The sequence below is a fragment of the Chionomys nivalis genome, chromosome 3 (assembly GCF_950005125.1).
Source record: "Chionomys nivalis chromosome 3, mChiNiv1.1, whole genome shotgun sequence".
NCBI lineage: Eukaryota > Metazoa > Chordata > Mammalia > Rodentia > Cricetidae > Chionomys > Chionomys nivalis.
Genome location: NC_080088.1, coordinates 60486017 through 60508683, shown reverse-complemented (window position 1 = coordinate 60508683; position 22667 = coordinate 60486017). Strand labels below are relative to the sequence as shown.

At 46.2% G+C, this 22667-nt stretch overlaps 1 protein-coding gene across 20 annotated transcripts in view; it reads right to left on the bottom strand.

Annotated features, from left to right (window-relative positions):
- The window catches only part of Kalrn (kalirin RhoGEF kinase), a 615547-nt gene that overhangs the window by 98074 nt on the left and 494806 nt on the right, over positions 1–22667 (bottom strand). For 4 of the 20 annotated variants that reach the window (XM_057765018.1, XM_057765020.1, XM_057765019.1 and 1 more), the window contains exon 1: positions 20904–21122. The exons of the other annotated variants lie outside the window; for them this stretch is intronic. In XM_057765018.1, the coding sequence (XP_057621001.1) occupies positions 20904–20988 (85 nt within the window). In that variant the 5' untranslated portion in view covers positions 20989–21122. Of the gene's footprint in view, positions 1–20903; positions 21123–22667 lie in introns of those variants that run through there. 20 annotated transcript variants of the gene reach the window in all.

Genomic DNA, 22667 nt, shown 5'->3' with positions numbered 1-22667 from the left:
CTTGGAAAAATATTTTCTAGTAGGAACATCAAAGAACTTTTAAGCCACCTCTTTTAAGGACCAAATTTTTAAGAGACAAGACCACAGGACAGGTTAGAAAGAAGCCCAGCCACACATCCCACTGTGTGCTCTCCTAGATCATTGATGGCACCATGCTGTGCGAGCACCGGAATGAGGATAGTGGAAGAAGAGACCTTGGGCTCTGGGTTGTAAGCAGTTCTCATGCTCCATAGGTCACCAGTGAGGACCCTCATCAAAGACAAGAGACATTCCAGTCTATCATTTGTGGTTAAAGTCTAAGGACCCAGGAATGTCCTAAAGAAGAGCAGCATATTGGTTGTCGTGTGCAAAGACTCCAACCAATGAGATTTGGTTTCTCTTTTTCATTGCATAGATGCTGAACAACTGCATGAGTTGGCAGGGGGTTGAGGTAGGTCTTCCGGTAAGGGTCTGGGAGAACTAGAAACAGTGGCAAGGATACATTGTGCATATGCACTTGTGCAGGTGTGTGTGCATGTGTGTGCACTTGTGCCGAGGGTTAAGGAGAATGCACTTGTACAGAAAGGAAGGGGTGGGGTTAGAGGCAGATCCACCTGCTGCGGCCACTACTTTGCTCTCAAGTGTTCTAAGAGATTCCATCATGGGTGAACAACAGGGGTGTATAAAGGCCCTTGGGGGCTGGAGAGGTGGCTCAGCGGTTAAGAGCATCTGCTGCTTTTGCAGAAGATCTGTGTTAGTTCAACTCCCAGGACCTACATCAGGCGGCTCACAGCCACCTTGGGACTCCACATCCAAGATATGCACCCTCTGGTCCCATCATATACACGTGTGCACCAGACACTCAGACACACAGACACAAGGACACATGCACACACAGAGACACAGATATACAAAAAATAAATCTAGGGCTGGGCGGTGGTGGCGCACGCCTTTAATCCCAGCACTTGGGAGGCAGAGGCAGGTGAATCTCTGTGAGTTCGAGACCAGCCTGGTCTACAAGAGTTAGTTCCAGGACAGGCTTCAAAGCCACAGAGAAACCCTATCTCGAAAAAACAAAACAAAACAAAAAAAAAAACAAAAAACAAAAATATAAATCAAATACATGGCACCTAAAATAACCCAGAGTACCAAAATTCAGTGATAAGGAGTAAAATACGGCCTGCCAATTTAAGTCACTATAGCCCAGAGTGGCGTGGGGGGGCAGACACTGAAGGAACTGCGGGCACTGAAGGAACTAGGGGCACTGTCCTGCACAATTTCCTCAATATAGTGGCTATGGAAATGGTACACAAATGACTAAGGGCACGGTCGGTCATTCAGGACCAGGACAGGGAGGGGCTGCACTTGTGACATAGTCCAGCACACAGAGCAGGACAGGGCCTGGAGATCGCCTGAAGTGTGGGAATCTGTCCTCCTTTTAAGAGATCACCACACTCTTACCCACTTAAGCTTTTATTGCATCATTTCTTTCTAGTTATAAAAGTAATTTTTATTGCAGGAATTTTGGAGAATCAGAAAAGTTTAATGAAGCATATAAAAAAGCACTCGGGAATGGGGGATGCTCAGAGCACAAGGCATTTGTCATCCGAGCAGGAGGGCCTGACTTGGGATCCCCGGAATCCACAAGCCAGAAGCTCACAGAACTGTTAGGGGCATAGGTGGTGAACACAAACAAGGGTCTGTCTCAAACATGGTGGAAGGTGAGGACGGACACTTGAGATTGTTCTCTGACCTCCATACACACTGAAGCACACACCCAAACACACACAGGTACACTCACAAATGCACACACGCACAGGCATAGGCATAGGCACACACATACCTGGGTTAAAAAACAAAACCACTGACTTGGCATATCTGGTCAAATTTCTTCTCATTTCTTTTTCCTTTTCTTTTTTCTTTTTTTGAGACATGAGACAGGGTTTTTTTTGTGTAGCTTGGACTGTCCTGGAACTCACTCTGTAGACCAGGCTGGCCTGGAACTCAGAGATCTACCTGCCTCTGCCTCCTGAGTGCTAGGATTAAAGGCATGGCTACCTCCATTCAGCTATTCTCATTTCTTTTGTTTTGTTTTTCGAGACAGTTTCACTGTAGTTTTAGAGCCTGTCCTGGAACTAGCTCTTGTAGACCAGGCTGGCCTCGAACTCACAGAGATCTGCCTGCTTCTGCCTCCCGAGTGCTGGGATTAAAGGCGTGTGCCACCACCACCTGGCTTCATTCTCATTTTTTTTAAGTGTTAATAGACTACCTTAATAAACTGCCTTTTAAAGTCTTGCTACTACTTCATAATGTTCATATATCTACTTCTTCTAGGGAGGTATATTTTGTTAATTTAAATTTAAATTGTGGTAAGATATATACATACCTCAAAATCATCATCATTTTTTTTTTTTGTTTCTTGTTTTTTAACACAGTGTTTCACTGTGTAGCCCTGGATGTCCTAGAACTTGAACTCAACCTGTCTTGAACCAGACTGGCCTCGAATTAAAAAATTCCCCAGCCTCTATCTTTTGAGTGCTGCGATAAAAGGTGTGTGCCGTCACCACCACCTGGCATTCTAATCAGTCTTAAAACAGTGCACAATTCAGCGGTGTTAAAAATTCTTCTCAATGTCGTGCAACCATGGCTGCTATCTCTGCTCCCTCGTATGCTGCCCTGTGCTGAGAACACATACCATGCAGGTGCACTTAGCATTGCAGCGCCAATCTTGCCTCACATGGAAATGCTCCGTGTACACAGGTGCTCGTATTTGCCCATTTTACCACTGAGACATGAAGGGGTTAAGTTCCTTATGGTGAATCACAGGGTCAGCAAGGCACGTCTGTAGGGCTTCACAGTCAATGCCTTACATGGTTTTGGGCTCCATTCAGACTGAGGAGCACAGAGGAATGAAGGTATCTTAATGTACCTATTATGCCTACATAGAAAATGAATTTAAAAATACCTCGATCAAACTTTGAATTAGGAAGAGGTCTGAAATTTTTCTAACCCAATAAAATGGAAATTGCACAGTACTTGTTCACTTTATTTAATGGAATAATTCATTTTAAGAATCATAAAACATATTTATAGGGCTTTCATGAGTTCATCTGAAACATTCAACTCCCAGACCTATTCTCCACCATTAGGCACCTCAACTTTAAAATCGTCTATCACAAGGTTATGCAGAAGCAGCCTCTGTGGTTTGCGAACAGAAATAGCTCAACAGTGGCATCAAGAAAGGCTCCTTCCAGGGCTCAAAGGGCCAGTGACTGCCACACTCTGGAATGCACAAGACACAGAGAAGCCTGACACCCAGAAAGGCAGCCCTGGCCTTACTCACTTAGGACTCTGAACTGGGACTTTTAGTCTGTCACCCACGTCACGCTGATTTCAAAAAAGGGATCTCAGTCTGGAATCCAGGGCTAAGCCACATAACACAGAATCACCTGCATCCATTTCCTAGAACCCCCTGAAAAGGCGCACAGAAAGACCCTCTCAAACACAGCTGCTGTTCTCCTCTCGGGCGACATACTGTTGGGGTCGGCAGGGATGCAGATATGAACTATAGGGTAAAGTCACTTTATTTCTTTTATCTTACCAAGCTCAAAGCCAAAATATGGTGGATTGAGCTGGAGAAATGGCTTGGTGGGCAACTGCTGGCTGCACAAGCACAAGGACCTGAGTTCAAATCCCTAAGCCCTTACAGAGCCAAGTACAATGACAAACGTCATTGCAATGAGCGTGGGAGGCTTGTGGGCCAGCTAGCCTGGTGTCTTAGACAAGGTGGGGACTGAGGACAGATACCTGAGGTTACCCTCTGACCTCCAAATGTCTGCCATGGCACAGGTGCGCTCGCCCTTAGATATAGAAAGGTGTACACATACACATACATAAACACATACCAGGTACACAGATACATAAAAGTAAAAAATAATATGCGACAATTTTTAATTCAAAGCAAAGGAACCAACACTAAGATATTAGAAAACTTTCTCTGAGGCAGAACCCTGAAGCATGCATGAGCATAATTTTGTCTTTTTTTTTTTTTTTTTTTTTTTTGCAGTGCTAAGTATTGAACTCAGGACATGGTGCATGCTGGGCAAGGTCTCTCTTACTGCTTCACTGCTGAGCTACATCTTCAGTCACATAAATCTTTAAGATCCATGCTAGTGAGGAAAGAGAGGAGTGAGAGTCCATGTTTTTCGAAAGAAGACGTCTGCCTGCCTGCACACACAGTCGAGAACACAGGGCTCATCTAGTTTGCACACAGTTCTGGGTCCTATCACAGCAGCACACGCACACGCGCTCACACACACACACACACACACACACACACACACACACACACACACACACACACACACCACACACTGGCTGGGTCCATCCCCCCGGTCACACTCCTAAGGAAGAAACAGACTCCTAGCCGCCGGTGTTGCTAGAGAAGGCAGGTAGGGCAGGCAGGGTTCTGGGAAAGCTGTGACAGACTGTCGCTGCCTCCTCAAGAAATGCAATACTATTTTAAGATATAAACAAGTGTGGCCGTGGTTAAAGATAATCACAGTCAGATGTTGGCAAAAGCAGGCAAACATTTCTAGGCCTGTGCTATCTAGGGTCTAAAAGTGTGTGTATGTGTGAGCACATTTGTGTGTGTACATACACGCCAGGCCATGCTTATGTTTAGAGCTTTGGTAGCACACATTTACAGATACAAAGAAAACTAATACCTACGGAAAGACGCTTCTGGAAGTGCTACCGCATCCGAGGGCCAAAAGGCAGACAATAGGAAGCTGCGCTAATACGATTCCACCATAGAAATAAAACCAAAGGGACCTAAGGCTGGAATTCAGTTGGGCAGCAGGGTAAATGGGAGAGGGAAGAGACTACTGAGAAGAAGCGAAGACTCAACTCGTTTAGCCACTGGGGAGAACACTTTCATGTCTCTGAGCTCCAGTCTTGCCCATGAACGGAGTAGGTTGGACCCCAAGAGCCAAAGGCCAAGAGATACTGCAGTCACGGACCATAAACTGCTGTCTGTCTGTCTGTCTTTGCTAAGGAAGCTCCATTCTAATCCAGGCATCACTCCCGACCCTTCTAGACCCAAACCTTTCTTCACAAGGTCTCAGTGAACAGAGGTCCCTTCCTGACAAAGGTCTTTCTGCCCTTTGAGGACTGTGCGGGAGAGATGGGCTCTCTGTTCAGCGGTTCTTAAACTAGTGCTGTTTCTCATCAGACCCAAGCTAACTTCACCATAGCGGGCATCTATCTGCTCTACATAAGAGTGCTTCAGACTTCCTGGCTTTGAGAACTGAAACCCTGCCTGTTCATTCTTGCCCCCAGCAGTGGGTCCTACGATAGCACGGATATTTAACTCCCTGAACTAGAAGGATTGATTCAAGGAGGAGGAATTGGCACAAATTAGATGGCCCCGAGGAAATCAGGACCTCTCCCTCCCCACAGAACATGAAGTTCTGTAAGTGAACTTGAGAAGTATGTTGGTCCATGCCTTTTATCTCAGGCGACAGAGACAGGAGGATCTCGGTGAGTGTGAGATGGGCCTGGTCTACAAAGAGAGTTCTAGACCTGCCAGTGCTACACAGTGAAACCTTGTCTAAAAACAACAACAACACTAACTTGATCCTAGTATATTTACACAAAGAATCAAGTTTCTTTTCTTTTCTTTTTTTTTTTTGTGTGTGTATGAGCGAGTGATGCGGTTATTAAATACAAAAAGCTCTCGTTAGTGGGCTGCTATGGTGGAAAAGAAATTAAATAGATCAGATATTTACCAGAGCCAAGAAGATAACTATAGTAATTAAAAGAATACATTTCAGAGGATCTTGATCATGAATACAGAGTAATAGCACACAATGAGCAAAACTGATGGCCCTTAGTAGTGGTTTGCTAAACCAAAAAAAAAAAAAAAAAAAAAAAAAAAAAGCTTAAAGAATTCAACATAGGGCTGGAGGGATGGCTCAGCAGGTAAACAGCCTGCCTTGCAAGCATGAGGACTGGAGCTTAGATCCCCAGAATCCACACAAATGCCACATAGGTATGGCAACCCATCTATAATTCCAGTCTCAGAAGACAGACATGGGATCCTCAGAGCAGGCTAGTGAGACTATGGTATTGGCATGCTCTGTGTTTGATTGAGAGGTCCTGTTCTTAAAGAGCCTGGTTGAGAGCTATCCAAAAAGAGTCCGGACATCATCTCTGGACCTCCACATGAATGTACACACACATATGCATCCATGTGTGTGAACACATAAACACATAAACCACATATACAAACTCATGAAGAGAAGAAAAATGGAAAATTAAAAAGAAAACATCCAATCCACTGGCCTCCTGGATTTGAGAGGAGCCCTTTCTGCAGAGAAACCATCACCTCGCATTAGTTCAAGATCTACAGACCAACAATGGAGAGGCTACTGTGGCTCGAAGATTAGGCAGAAGGCCTAGACCGAAAGCCCATGTCCCGTGCTCATCTCCTTGGACGCTTTGAGAAACACTTGTCAACCTCCATCCCACTCAAGAGCTCCTCTGGAATTAAGGCCGTGTGAAGACAAGAAACATCTGGCAATGGGGAGAACATTACTGCCCTCACATCAGAGTTTGCTGAGTGCATCCTATAGGCTGAGGAACCAGGAAGTATGTTTATTCACCTGAATCCACACAACCATGTATGGTCTCTAACGCAGACGGGGAGGAGACAGCACACAGAATTCTGTCAGGTAACCAGACAAGATGGAAAACTTGGGGAGGACGAAACCCTGGGAAGAATCTCAGTTTGATTCCTCTGGATTTTAAAGACTTGAACCAAAAGAAGAATTGTACAGGATTAGCTCTTTTACTTAAAAATAAATAAATAAATAAATAAATAAATAAATAAATAAATAAATAAATAAAAAATAAAGGCAGAACAGCCCCGGAGAGCTGGCTGACCTACACTCCCTTCTCCACCAAGCCCACTTGGGACACTAGCCAGGCACTTCTCCACAAAAGCGCTGTGGTCTTTCCACCCTCTTAATTTCCAGTGGGATACTTTGCAAAGACGCAGGAACTCAGCATGGCTCTCCCAGCTTGTCCCAGGAACTGCTTCCTAAGCATCTGCCAGAGATCAGAGGGCTGCGTAAAGACGAGCCCACTCTGGAAGCGTCAGGCACGCCTATGTTATGGCACAGAGTGATGAATGTGACCAGCCTTACAAACGGCAAATGTGGCTAAATCATAAGGAGCCAAATTTACAAGCGAAATTGGCTGCAGAGCTTGGCCGTTGCACATTGCAGGGCCTGACATGGCAAAGGCATTCTGCGAACTGGACTTCAGACATTGGTCCTGCCCTGTCTCTGCCATATGCACCCACTGATCCAGGAGAAGATGCCAACTGAATAAAGGCACAAGCCAGCAACCTATCAACGTAGCACAATGAGCAGGTTATATCTCGTTAACCTGGGACTAGTTGTCTTTGGATTAGGAGACAAAGGTGAACACATAACTGTTGGCAAGAAGCCACGGCAATTACTGATCCAGTAAGTTATGTCACTTGACCCTTTACAATGGGAGGAATCTGACAGGGTGGAGCACGCGAGGGACTTTCTCTAAGGGACCCAGCCGAGCTAGGATAAAGGCCAACAGTCCCTGTCATGTCTCTCCCCACCCTGACCTCCCCCTCATTTTCTCCCAGGGCTGGTTAGGCTGTTGGGAAGACTCACCCACCTTCCTGTCTACCTCCCACACATATACACACCCTGGGAACAGTCCAGCTCTGCTTTTGCTCTCACAGCTCTGGCTTGCTTAGCTGGCAGAAGGGTCAGAGTTAAATTTAGACCTGACCACCTCCCTGGGACTCAGCTGGATCACTAGCTACGCGAGGAGAGATGTAGTCGCACTCGTAGGGCTAGCTATGAACACTCAACCGGAAGCTCTACTTGGTAGTTAGGCTGAAAGTTAAATGGGAAAGGGGCAGGATTTCCAAACAAAATCACAAAAGGAATAGAAGATAAAACAAACTAGAAAGACTGAAACAAACCTTACAAGGGTTGCTGAGGCGTCTGCCCCCAGCAGAAGCTAAGTGAACAAGCAGGGTTATCTCTGGCTTCTTTTTTTATTTTTTAAAATTTTAACCTTTATTGTTGTTATTTATGTATATGGGTGCATGCGTGCACGGCTGTGTACCACATGCATAGAGTGCTTGTGGAGACCAGAAGAGGGCATCGTCAGACACCCCAGAATTGGAGTTAACAGACAGTTGTGAGCTGTCACGCTGGTGCTGGGAATCAAACTCCAGTCCTCTGGAAGAGCAGTCAGTGTTCTTACCTGCTAAGCCATGGCTCTAGCCCTATCTCTGCCTTCTAAAGACTTTTATGAAATAGGAACTTGGCAAGATCTCAGAACTGACTTTGAACAATGACCCACAATCGGATCTGCAACTTTCCCAAAGGGGAGTGTTTAGACACAGTTGTGATGTGGGTCAGGACCACTGAGGGTGGCGCTACAAGAGACAGCAGCAGCAGATGGCAAGGTCTCAGGATGGGAACTCAAGATGGCTGGGAAGCACCAGGGTGGGAGACAGTGGATGGAGCTCGGCTATGGCTATCAGTGGATATCTGCTGCGGAGTTCAGGTCACAGGTTGACAGTTCCACAGGGACTGAGGTCATGAGGTAGGAAGTAAAGGCTCCACCATGACCCGTGGTGGCCAGAGAACACAGAGGCTCAGGGGTTTACAGAGCAGAGATTTTCACGTGAGCTCTTGTTTCCCTTCTTTTCTGAGGTGGGAGCTCCCTGTGTTGTCCAGGCTGGCCTTGACATCCTTGGCTCAGGTGACAGTCCCAGTGTTGGGATCATGGTGGGGCACTGTGCTCAGCCTATCTGTGCTACTGAAACAAACTAGCTTCAAGCAAGGTGCGAAAACCCAAAGTCCACACAGCCATCAGGCCTTGTGCTCTTTGACTATGCTTTGTGTGTTCTCCCATAACACTTAGCAAGGCCTTTTGGAAAGATTCTTTAAATATGGCCCAGAGTACAGTGTGTACTTAGAGACCCAGTGAAAGGTAGCAAAGAAGCTTTTAATATTCACGTCACACTCTCAGACAGGGCCCCAGTTGTCCAACACTCTCAGTGTTCTATTTGTTTTTATTTTTATTGTCTTCACTCGAGAGTACCTAGAAAATATATGCTTGTAAAAGACACACACACACACACACACACACACACACACACAGAAACCTAACCCATGGCTCCATCCACAGTGTAAACAGATGAGGGCGGAGCTTTATTCTGCTTTGGTTTCTGTTAATCTCCCAGTCTGTGGAGGAATCACCCATGACTAGGAGTCAGACACACTCTGGGAGGACCTCATAGTCTTCAGTTTGACTGGATCACACTGTGTGTTCATGCCTGGCTTTAGATTAATGTTGATCTTCCTGTTCACCTAGCCTGGAGGAGTGATAGGAAGCCCCCTGGAAGTCTCAAAAAGTCATCTGGCCTTGCTTGGATGCTCCAGGTCACTCAGGAAGACTGTGATGGAATAGGAACAATGTTTTTGTTCCTAGCTCTCAGCTTTTGGTTGTGGTTTTAGACGGACTTGGGTTCCTGAGTGGTAGAGGGTCCCCAGAATCCCTGTAGACATTTGTGAACACATGCTATAGTGCTTACCAGGGGAAAGATTTTTGGGCAAGGCATAGTTCTAGGAACCTGGGAGGAAATTCCAGTTCACTGGGCCCCTGTGTCCTAGATTTTTTTTTTCCAAAAAGCTTGGTTCCCCCTGATCCAGTCCATTTACCCTCTCTATCTCCCCAAACAAAAAGAGCAGGTGAATTCTGTTTTTCACTACCGACCCTTCAAAGGCCAAATAATCTGCTCTAGTTAGCATGATGTCATTTCCCAATTTCTGTCAAAACATAGAAAGAGGCGAAAGTGCAACAGATAGCATTCAACACAATCATTACCTGCAAAATATTATCTCCATCCTAACATGATAGCATCCGAGTGCTGCACACGCCCCCCCCCCGCCTTTTTTTTTTTTTACTGTGCCTTTGAAACCTGATGTGTGCAGCAGGGGCACATCCCAATTTGAACTAGTTTCATTTCAAGCCCTCAAAACCAACAGATTGGACAGTGCAGCTCTGATGGCCTCTCTACTCTGCTTTCTTCGTGGTCCTCTGAATGTTTTTGTTCCTTCATCCCCATGAAAATGGGTCCTTTTATCCCAGCTCTTTAAAAGCCCTCACCTGTCTTCCACTCCTTGGGACATCTGGAGGATGATTCCCGTTAGTTTCTGTTAATTACACTAATGATCAGAGAGGAGCTTGGGGTGTCAGCCTTTAGTGACCAACTCTTTACCCTTCTGTTTGTTTGCTGTAACTGTTCACACATATGGACCAGTTCCCGAGCCCAACTGCAAAATATTTGGGAGCATGGAAGCATCTTGAATTCTTCTATGAGCACTAGTCTAATATCGGTATTCCCAGAATTTTGGAATGACACAGAAAGTGTGTTCATTAACATTCCACAGGATTAAGAAATGGCTGAAATCATTTTTTTCTCCTTCCTTCCTTCCTTCCTTCCTTCCTTCCTTCCTTCCTTCCTTCTTTCCTTCTTCTGAAATCATTTGAACATGACCCTTGGCATAGTCTGCAGGGACTTCTGGGAGCTCCATAACAACCTAACCCCTATCACTTACAACAAGCCAGGACTGAGTGGTTTATATGTGTTCATTCACCTAGGCTTTGAAAAAAAAAAACAACCCATGAATAGATTCCATGGTCATTTCTACTTTCCAGAAAAAGAAACCAAGAAGAAGAATGTATTTATGTAATTTGTACAAGGTCACGGAGAAAAGCAGTTGATCAGGCACTCACGTCCACTGTGACTGCTGTATTCAACCTTTCAACTACTGCAATCTATTACCTTGCAATACAGAACCACAAAATGCAGTTCTATTTTTACACTGTATGTTAGTACATATCCCAAGAATCAAAGGTATTAGTTTGTTATACTCTGAGCTGGGCATTTCTCTCATATAAAAGAATTAGGCTAATTCAAAAAATGTAAACAGAAATAAACAGTTGGGGAGCCATAAAATTCCAAGTTCCAGAGGGTCCTTTTCATAATCCTAAACAAACCAGCACACTGTTCCTTCCAAAAGGTATGAAGCTACGAGCAACAAATGAGCCTCCAAATTCAGATACCCCCCCCCAAGTTGAAGAACCCTCTTTCTAGGAATCTGTCCTTGGGAAGCAGGTATGGGCATGTATCATTTTAATACTGTTTAGAGCAAAAGCGAGAAATTGCTTGAGGGGAGGATGATTAAATATGAACAATTCATATTGATACAAGATTAAAAAGCATCTAGTAGTATTTGTTAGGTCTTAAACCTGGGAACAAAGGACCTCAGGTGCCTATTTAAAGTATCAGAACAGACCTGGGTTTCAACACCAGATGAATGGAAAAAGAAAAAGAATTAAAGGAAGATATAACAGGTTCCTAGGTATGGTGGAGAAGGTTTATTGTAGATATGAGGGAGGTTATAGCCAGAGGCAGAGACTTGTGGGAGAGTCTAAGTGAACTCCTAAAAGGGCAGCCTGCCCCGGGTGGGAAAGTTCAGGGTAGGGGCAGGGCATTCCAGCCATACCTTGTAGCAGGTAGGGACCAAGGGATACTGGGAGGACTGGGCAGCCAGCTAGGCTTTGATATGTTAAATAGGCACTCAATTTGCTCTTGGTTCCCAGTTGGAGACCCAACAAGTATTTAAATGAAATAGGAAGCCCAAACATGTGGTTCCTTCTATGGAGGGACCAGTATGGTCCATCTCAAGCTACCAATGATTTAGTAATTTGTTCTCAAAGTCTAGGATATTTTGTAACTCTTGTGAATATACACACACTAGAAGTTGTTATCTTTAGGTGATGGAATTTTATCTTCACTTGCCTAAAATTAAATTTTTTTCATTTACATATTTTTCTAGACAGAAAAATCGAAGCTTCCTTCTAGTTTGCACAGATTTAATGACCTCTATTTCAAGGAATATCTCAAAGAAAAACATACAACTCTTGAACTTACTTTTTGAAATTAACCATATGACTAAGGGGAGGAGGGAGGGTCAACCCTGCAGCTCCAGCCTCTGGAGTTTATAGATATCCTGAGGGGACAGGTCTACGTGGGGAAAATCAGACCCATGCAGAAATGGAAGCTAAAGAAGGCAAAACAACAACACTCCCCAAAAACTCCAGACCAGGTATCAGAGTGCCCACACAGCCTGAACAACTCAGAAGCATCTTCAGCTTATCCCCCCTACAACTCGCAACTGCTACAAGACTCCCACCAACAGTTCTCCAGCTCGAGTCTGTTGGCAGAGCAGTACCTTGGCCATCCTGGAGGGCTGGGGACATAGTTTAGAGACAGTGTCCTTGCCCAGCATGTGAAGGCTCTGGGTTCTATCACCACCACTGGGGGAAAAATCCTGCTGGGTGGTGGTGGCACAGGTTTTAAATCTAGCACTTGGAAGACAGAGGCAGGTGGACCTCCGAGTTCTAGGCTGGTCTGGTGTACAGATCAAGTTCTGGGTCGGCCAGGGCTAAGACACAGAGAAACCCTGTCTTGAAAAAAAAAAACAAACAAAAAGCCTTCCAACCACATGGAAGACGTTCTTGAGGTGAAGTAAAAGCAAGCTCTAAAGCAGTATGTAAATTACAAGACGGTTTGCCCAGAACGAGGTGGACCATGCAGCAGTGATTTGTCTAACGCTTGATTTTGTTGTTGAACACAGTAAAGAAAAGAAGCAGAAGCAGCATTGTACTTGCTGAGTGAGATGCCCTCACCTCCCTTACCTCACCCCAGAGCGACCACAGCACAGAGGGCTCCAGATTCCTCATTCCCGCTCCTATCCTGCCCCCAGTTCAGGGACTGCGACTGACAAGGAGAGGCCTCCTTAATTTCCCAAAACGAGAATTCCCCAGGGGAGAGGTGGCCTTCTCACACAGAATGCTTTTTCTTTCTGGAGCTGGGGGAAGGGAGAGGGAGGAGATGGAGAGAGGAGAGAGAGAGAGAGAGAGAGAGAGAGAGAGAGAGAGAGAGAGAGAGAGAGAGAGAGAGAGAGAGAGAGAGAGAGAGAGAGAGAGAGAGAGAAACTGAAAAGAAGTCAACGAGGCAACAGTTTCCTACCAGGTCACCAGGTCAGGCTACTAAGTCTTTGTATCTCACCCCCCAGGGAGAGCTGCAACCACCTGGAGAGCTTGTTAAATCACAAGCTAACTGTTAGATCCTGGGACTGAGACCAGCATGTCTACCACAGCCCTGAGTGACCACTCTTAGTCACTTCTGCTCCCAGGCATTCTGCCAGGGAGGAGAGAGAGAGGATTCACAGCCCTGGTGTGAGGCTGTACCTTGCAAACCGGCGGATGTGGACTGTCCACCACTTGGGGAAGCTGGGTTCCCCTGTGGCTGGAGAAGATAATACCCCTCCATCCATAAGAACATGCAGATTCTTATGCAGGAAGTGGGGGAACTAAGGATGTCCTGAGAACTGGGGATGCAGCAGTTGCTCTGGGAGAGGAAACGCATGCTCACAAGTCATTAAACCCCAGGGAAGAGCAGACAGCTGCAAACGACATAGCTGCTGCTTTAACCCAGCAACAGAAAGGGGTTCCCTTCCTTCCAATTTGGGTTTCCTCGAAGTGGTTATCAGAAGGACAGGAAGAATGTGGAAGAACCAGCTCAGAAACTCTCAAGTTTTCTCTTGGACAGGCAAAGCCATTGGCAGCCTCTCAGCCACCTCAGGGTGTAACCGAGACCCCGCTCCTTCCAGGAAGTATCGCGCTGCCTCCGAAAAGTGGAAAGATAAATCCCATTAGTCACTGAAAAAGACCAGGCAGGGAGCCAAGCCACCTCGTCCCTTACCTGTGAACTCTATAGGTGACCCTGTCCGAACACCAGCTGAACAACCAGATCTCAGGGGCTGCACTAATAGGCGGGGGGGGGGAGTGAATGGGGGGGTAGTTTGTTTTTGTTTCTCAGTCTAGGCAGAAACAGTCTGAAGGTGCAACAAGGGCTGTGTGCCCTTAGTAGCTGCACCGTGGGCGAAGAAGTATGCCTTAGATTGCTAGCTGAGGTCAAGGAGCAGACCAAAAATGGCCTTTTCTTTTTAGAGAATGTGGGTTCTCAGGATCTAAACTTCTAAAACGACAACGTCGTGATGGGATAGAGCGCTTGCTAAAGTAGGTGAGGCCTGACTTCCAACCCCAGCAAAAACAAAATAGTCCCCTGTGTCACTTAGGGTTCTCAGTCTTTGGTTGACTCTTTTACAGGATAAAATGATTGTGACACTAACAGCATTCGTAGGTTTTAAAATTGATTTAATTATTTGTAAAAGGAAACGACAAATCTGTGTTCCCTGCTTTGACAACTCCACAACATTGAAACACAGTGACGATGGCAATGGCTCGAGCCAAGACCATTAAATAGTTTAGGAACGCAGATCACACCATTGCGACACAGAGGCCAGAGTCTACGTCTAATATACTGCTGTCGTTAATAGCAGGGCTTTAGAGGCGTGTGCCACGCCTGGTGCTGTGCTGAGCCCTTCACAGACATTGTCTTAACGGGTCCTCACAGCGGCCCCCACTGTAGTAAACACCATCTTGACTGCCATCCTCTCCCAGGTCACTAGTTCAGGGCTTACAGGTGGTCAGCTCAAACATTTGTCAAGTGAATTAAAATGCTAAGTATTACATAAAACCAGGAGCAGTCAAGGACGGAAGGAGAGGACTGCATTTCGTGGATGCATTTCCACCTGCAGGGATAAGCATTAAGAATGTGTGCCTGCGGTTCCGGCTACTAGGAAGGCTGGGGTAGGAAGATGAGGCAGGAGAATGGTTTGAGCCCAGGAACTGGAGGCTAACCTGGGCAGCATAGTAAGTCTCTTATAAATAAATAAATAGACAAAAGAGGTTATGTTTTGAATGAACTGAACAAGAGGTCAAAACATACGGCAACAAAATCACACGAATGTTTACTAGGAATGATAAAGAGCTAGGCTGGCATACGCTGTCTTATCTCTGGATAGAAGAGTCTTTAGAGCGAACCAGGCAGATGGTACTTATTACCCCCAAGAACAACAAAGCATTCCATAGCCAACATCTGAGCTTCCACTGGGGAGTGATATCTGCACTTCTCAGTGGCATCTCAGTGAAGAGATGTTCCATGCCCAGAGATAGAGTAGAGGAAGGATCCTGGGAAGGCATTCTGGTCCTGCTACTACTAATGGCTGGTCTGGTCTCTTCCCTTTTCTAGAAAAATAAAATGAATATTGCTTCCTTCTGGTTTTAGCTTCCCTTCAGCACTTTTGCTGGAGAAGGCCCTCTCGAGGCTCAGCCTTTCTCTCTTCCTGTCAGGTTTCAGCCCCTTGCCTCTCCAGGACTCTTTGGGAATGGCTAGACTGGGCCTGGGGTTTTATTTGAAGTGATATCACTGAAGAGGAGCTGTGTTTTTAAGAGGTGGGGCAAACCAGAATGACCCTACTGATGAGGACACATTGGACATGGAGAAATCATGTTGGTATTAATTAGGAAGCTTTTTCCCTGCTGGCTAAATTCCATAGTACTGAAAGGTACTACGCAGGCTGTTGGGAGGAAAAAGTCACTAATGCTCTTAACTGCGAATCTTGTGCACCGCAATAATGATTGCTGGTGCAAGAAATACATGGGTGCAATAGTGGCACTGATGTTAAAAGGGTAACCAAGCGCTTGGATTTTAGGTCTGCTCTGCAAGAGCAAACATATGTCTAATACTGCAAATCTGGCTAAGAACCTGTGTTTGTGAATCTCGTAAGCACTGAGGTGAAACTACTACTCTTATTTTGCCAAATTGCCACAGTATCAAAATGCCCTCAGAATTCATATATTTCTACCTATAGATTAGTGCAGGTCATCATCAGAAAGGTTTGTGCAGTGAATGGAGGTTTAATACAAGAACTCAAACAGGTCAAAGTGCAGAGAATAAGTGATAATGGTGTGTTCAGCAGCAAATAGTACATCGATATCACACCCCCTCCACATGGCTCAGAGATCATCATGGAAGTAGAGGGCAGAGAGATTCTAAGAGTCAGAGGTTGGGGAGGGCGGGAGCAAACAGACATGGCAGGACCATGGAACTCATGCATTTATGACAGCTATTCCTGCACAGGCCTGTACAATATCAAACCAACTAACATCCTAGCATGGAATGGGAAGGGGGCTCATGAGTCCCCACCTCTAACTAAGGAACCACCATCAGTTACTGGCTCCTGCAGGAGGGAGAGCCAGTTTTCTTTAAGGGTGTGGTTCTTCACCATGCTCCAGTAGATAGCCCCATACCCAGAAGCATACGAACAACACAAATTGGAGTTAGTGGGTAGTTACATTTTTCAGAAAGCGGTTAAAAGTTCAGGTGTGCAAGGCAGGTTATCAGGATGAATTCTAGATCTACGGTTCAAGCCCTGTATGTCCTAAATCACTCTATGGCATAGTGTTTATCTCTGTACAGCAGGGAAGATAAAAAAAATTATCATCTGAAAAAGAGAGAGGGGGCAAAATTTCAGGGCAGAAGAGAACTAGGGTAAGGTTCTCAAAATGAATATCATGGAACAGAACGTCGCTAGCGCTGGAGTCGGGTGTGCCCACAGCATCACTGTAAGGACTCAGGATAATCCTCAGTGTTCATCTGCATGCCTACTTGCATTTTAACGCTCCCTCCCAAAGCAGGATTTCCCGTCCAGCACTCACCACTGCTGTCTGGATCGTAGCTGACATCCCTGATACTCCTCACCAGTTAAGAGATATGGAAGTCAGAGACAGTTGGGGACAGTGTGTGGGAACAGTGTGTGTATTTGGTGTCTCTCCCCAGATTAGGGTTTATCCATGGGGTGGGGGACCAAGAGGTATATTGGGGAAAACTAAATGTCAAATGGTGATTTGAGTTTTCAGGTCTAAGGCACATGGATTTTTGTCCCTTGGGTAGTGAGTTAAAGCGTCATATGGAACCTCTTCCAGTGATCAACACCTTTTTAAAGGAACTTGGTGTCATGATTTCACACATCAAATGCAGTTTATAAAGTGAGCTGTATCACATCAAGTCATAAGGCTCCTGGTTAGGGAGTCAGGGAAAAGCCAGGGGAAAAAATTAAGATAAATAGCCGGGCAGTGGTGGCGCACGCCTTTAATCCCAGCACTCGGGAGGCAGAGGCAGGCGGATCTCTGTGAGTTCGAGACCAGACCGGTCTATAAGAGCTAGTTCCAGGACAGGAACCAAAAGCTACGGAGAAACCCTGTCTCGAAAAATCAAAAAAAAAAAAAAAATTAAGATAAATATAGAGAAGGCTGACTTTGGATATCCCGTGACTCTCCAGAAACTGGTCCAGACCCTCTGATGCCAAGGGGAAACTATCCCTGTTCTGAAAGGACCATGGGTGGATTCACCTCGACTAAGTCGTGGACCACCACCCTCCCCTCTGAGATGCTCAGCCTGCTGAAGTATCTCAGTGTAAGTGAGAAGACAGGACAGCACCAGGCTTCACATATAAGGACTTGGGAATGGCAATAAACAAGCATGGCTAATTGGAGGGTTCTTGTTCACATATCCCAAGTGAATTACAAGCTGACTGGAAAATTGAGAGCACTAAAATTGGCATCCTTCTAGAAAGATCGGGGCTCCATGATTTAAGTCACAAAATTCTGTGGGACATATACAGGCTTCAGATGATTTAAAAATCTCCTTTGACACTCGGAAAGACATTTAAACAGTTTTGTTTTTTAAATTAAATCCATATATTTATTCATTCATCATGGTGGTGGGTGAGTGCTTAACACAGTTTGCATGTGGAGGTCAAAGAATCGGTCCTCTCCTTCCACCAAGTAGGTCCCATGGATCACACTTGGGTTCCTGGGCTTGGCAGCAAGCACCTTTACCCGCTGAGCCATCTTGCTGGCCCAGCAGGTTTTTCATCTTGTTTGTTTCTTCTTTCTTTATGTTTTAGTTTGTTTGCTTATTTGTTTGTTTTGAGACAGGGTTTCTCTGTATAGCCTTGTCCATCTTGGAACTCTGTGGACCAAGGCTGGTCACAAACTCAGAGATTCACGGGTCTCTGCCTCCTGGGTGCTGGAATTAAAGGTGTGTATCGCCACTGCCCACCTTATGTTTTTTTCTCAAACTTTGAGCTAACTAAAGAAGTCGCTTGGGCTGGAGAGATGGCTCAGAGGTTAAGAGCACTGCCTGCTCTTCCAAAGGTCCTGAGTTCAATTCCCAGCAACCCATGGTGGCTCACAACCATCTGTAATGGCATACAGACAGAATATTGTATACATAATAAATAAATATTAAAAAAAAAAAGAAGTCGCTTAAGTTGACCCACTTCTTAAAGGACAGTTTGGCTGCCTGAGCAGTGCCCAGTTCCCCCAGAGGGTGACACTGGTGATTTATAGCCCTTCAGACACACGCCTGCTGGTATCTACTTCTTCTCTTCCTTAGACCATTATTGCACTTTTGATTGCTTTCCCTTTCAAAGAAGCAGCTGTAAATACATCTCTCATTTTTTCCTCCTCACCCTATCTCTATTTCCTCATAAGAAAAGGGTGGGCCTTCTGTTATTTTCCCTTAGCACCGGATGTCAAGGTAGGTATTCTCCGTGATATTACTGTACTCAACAGAATCAAAATATAAACAAACAAGCAAAGAAGGGGAAATTCCCCTTTTCCAAATCAGAAGACAAGCTCAACTAAGTGAGCGCATACTTTCAACCAAATGTGAAGTTTATAGCCCACAGAGGGGCATTTACTGAATCCCTGACTTTTTTCCTAGTGACAGCAACTAAAAACACATCACTCCGCCCAGAGACATTCAGTATGGCTCTCTAAGCTTCAAGCAAAAATAAATAAATAAATAAAATAAAATAACTAGAACCTTCGACTTCTTCATTCCTTTTACTTTGTGCTCGGTAACCAGTTTGCAAACATCTGCTGACCTGGGAACCACAGCTGTGGGCTCTGACCTATGCGCCTCAGAGTCAGGCAGCAAGAGAACAAATTCAGTGGGAAAAGAGACAAAATGATGAGCTGCCTTTATTTAAAGGGGGAAGTAGTTCCCTACTGCCTTCCAATGGTAGCAAGTCTGCAAGACCTGAGAAACTGGTTTCGGTGAGTAGGCCGACAGATAAGTCCAGCTGGTGAACACCCAGCAGTGGAACCTCTCCCTTGTCCTTTCCTTCTGCAGTGGGGCATCTTCCCACAAAGTTCTGGGCTCCAGGCAATACGAGGCAGACAGCTTCAAAACAGACCTTATCTTCTCTGTTTGCTGCTGAATCGATGCCCTGGGGCTGAGTAGAGACTCCCAGCTCCCTTTTCTAAGGCATTGTGGAGACGTCCAAACACCACAGATGCTATCTCACTCTGCCCAGCCCCCGACAGGTCCAGCCTCACACCTTATAAATCTAGGAAAATTGAGGGGCAGAAGCCTGAATAGTGGGAGAGCAGCTTTTATCACCTCTCACCAGATTGGGGGCGGCTCCAGCTAGCTCCAGCAAACCCCCTTTCCCAAGCCCCTCTCCTAGCCACAGAGCCTGCAGCCACCAAATTCTGAATTCTCAGGCTGGCGCCCTGGTCCCCCCACTTTTCTGCTCAGCAAAGGAAGGCAGGGACAACTCACAAAACTGCACTGCACCATGTGGATCCAAGAAGGCCAGCTGCAGGGGACATGTGCACCACCACAAACCCCACATTCCTCTTTGACCGGAAACGGACTCCCAAGAAAGCCTGCCTGAAATCCCTTCATCCTAGAAAACAGCCTTCAGAGCAAACCTATCCACACAGATCCCACTGGCTGCTTCCGGCTTCCCCTCCTCCCTCCCTTCAGTTCCCAGCCTGGGGTTTCCAGTCCCTGCCCACTCCGACCCCTCCTCCCTCTGCAAGTCCACTTTTGAAGCAGGATACAGCTCCGATTCAGGCTGTTCAAAATTAATGACGACATGAGAGAATCTGTTGCTGAACCTTGATGACACGAGGGAGGTCCTTGCGATGTCATCGGTCTTTGGTCACACAGCTGTTTAGGACTGGGAGTTTGCCAGGCTTATGAGGAAGGGTCACTTGGGTAACTCCATGGGGAGGTGGTATGGGTGCTGCTTAGATTATGGGTCTTAGACTGAGGATCTGTAAATTGGACCGAAGTCACAATTGGTGGGAAAAAAAAAATTAGGGCAAAAACCAAGAAGTATGGCCCTTTGTCTCAAATCACACAAACATTCTTTCCTCCCTGCTCTCCAGGCTGAAGTGGTAAAGCGATATGAACAGCTTAAGGACTCACCCTACCCGCCCCCCTTTTTTTTCCAGGAGAAGCTACACTACCCACAACCCTCCCTCTGAGACCCTTCTCACTCACTCTGTTTTGCAAGATGCTTTGGGGAAACTAGTTGCTTCCTGCCAGTCTCTTCAATGACATTAAAATTAGCAGAATAATTAAATACAGTCCTAATTGGGTCCAAAAAAGAGTTGTTGGTTAATTAACGAGCCAGCATCTGGCCCAAAGCCGTAAATCCACGTTGTTCTGTGAACGACCAAGCAGAGAAAAGTGATCTCCCGTTCCCTAAGAAAACTGTCACTTGGAAAAAACAGAGTCAAGCACGTCCCTCCGGCCTGGAGTCAGTGCTCGCGAAGCGTATGTAAATGAGCACTGAATTGTGCCTCTTCCAAGTCCCTTTTCTTACTCCATACCCACGTCCCCCGCGTTCAGAGTCGCTGGGAAGTATCCCGTCCCCAAACTGCAACTCGGCATCCTCCAGAGCGCGCGCATTCTGCTGCCTGGGAAACGGAGCCCAAGGCAGTTCACAGCATACCCTCTCCCCAGAGCTCTCACCCCATTCCCTCCTCAGTCCCGCCAGCCTGGTTAAAATGCCACTCACCTCTACAGGGGAAGCAACAGCAGCACTTAGCAAAGAACCAGCCCAAAGAGGGACCTCGGGTGTAAGCCTGATCGCCGCCCTTCATGCTGCAGCGCGCCCCCAGTGCTCCGGCATGGCACGGGCGCCGGCCGGGATGAGAGCACGGCGGGAGGAAACTTCTGCGCCACCCGCCAGCCAAGTCCCGTTCCCGCCCGTCGCCCTCCTCCTCCGGCACCCCGGCGGTGCTGGGACTAACAGCGAGTTGGGCCACCTTAGGCAGGAGGGAGGGGCTTGGCGGCAAGGGCGGGACTAAGGGGGCGGAGTTCCAAGGTCCAGCTGTTTGTTGGGGACGCCGCAGCAAGCCGGCAGAAAGTCGGCAGCGTCCCTATGTCTTATGAAATACGCAAACACGCGTGTGTGACCGTGGGCATAGGCAAGTACTGAGGGTTCGGTTACCTAGCGCCCCTGACGCAAAACAAATACTTATGTGAAATTTCCGAAGGCTATCAGAGTCAGTTTTAGCTTATGATACAGAGTTGGAAGAGGTCAAAGAGATGGGCAAGGGGCAGATTAGAAGACTCAAAACAATACTTTGTCCCTATCTGGTTCCCCTTATCTTCTATCAAAACTTCCTCAGCCTTTCTTTCCTTTCTTTTAGTGCTTACAACTAATAATGGCAGTGATCCCATGCTCCCTTATCAGCTTCCCCATCAAAATGATGTGCAAAAGCTTTCTGGGTTTGGCATCATGAAAACTGAAGTTCAAAGCTCACTGACTAATTCTGACCTTAGGCCAGACAATTCACTTTTTTTTTTTTTGATCTTTGGTTTTCTTTTCCTTTCTTTCTTCCTTCCTTTCTTTTCTCTCTCTCTCTCTCTCTTTTTTTTTTTTTTTTTTTTGACAGGTTTCTCTGTGAAACAGCTCTAGCTGTCTTGAAACTTGCTTTGTAGATCAGGTTGGTCTTGAACTCAACAGAGAACTGCCTGCCTCTGCCTCCCCAGTGCTGGGATTAAAGGCACGCACCAACACCACCCGGCTCCTCTTTCTTATTAAAATGAAAACAAAACACAACAAAAACAGACGGGTGTGGTGGCACAATTCTAGGGAGGCTGAAGACATGGGATCAAGAATTACCAAAGAGCCTGGGCTGTATAGCAAGGCCCTGTCTAGAACTTGAAAGGATACTCACAGAGCCCATGTCTAACAGTCCCAGAAATGCCCGCAGAAAAGAATCCAAGCACCTCAGCTACCTACTACCGAAGGCTTCCGTCCACTATCTCCTCTCTGCTTCAATCCACGGATTTATCGCTCCTTTTCCTTCAATCCCTGTGCTTTCCCTCTTTATGCCTTTTTCATGGTTCAAGGCCAAGCTTAGTGTCTACCAGTATCCTTGAAGCTGACCTGAACAGCATCAAATGCACCTTTCCACGAACCATAGAACAAACCTCTAACAGGATATGTCTCTCACTAGTTTGTGCCCAGTTTTAGGAGAAATGGCTTGGGAAGGATGAAACACTCACAAAGCAACTCTATTCGTTTTAAAAAAATAGACTCTGAACTGGAACTATAGCTCAGTACTAGAGGCCTAGTCTAGCAAGTTTAAGGGCCTGGGTTTAACACAGGAACCAGGCCTGGTGGCCCATACCTTTAATCCCAGCACTTAGAAGGCAGAGGCAGGTGGATGTCTGTGAGTTCAGGGTCTACATAGTGAGTTCCAGGACAGCTAGGGTAACAGAGTGAGAACCTGTCTCAAAAACAAAACAGAAACAAGAGTTAACACTGGGA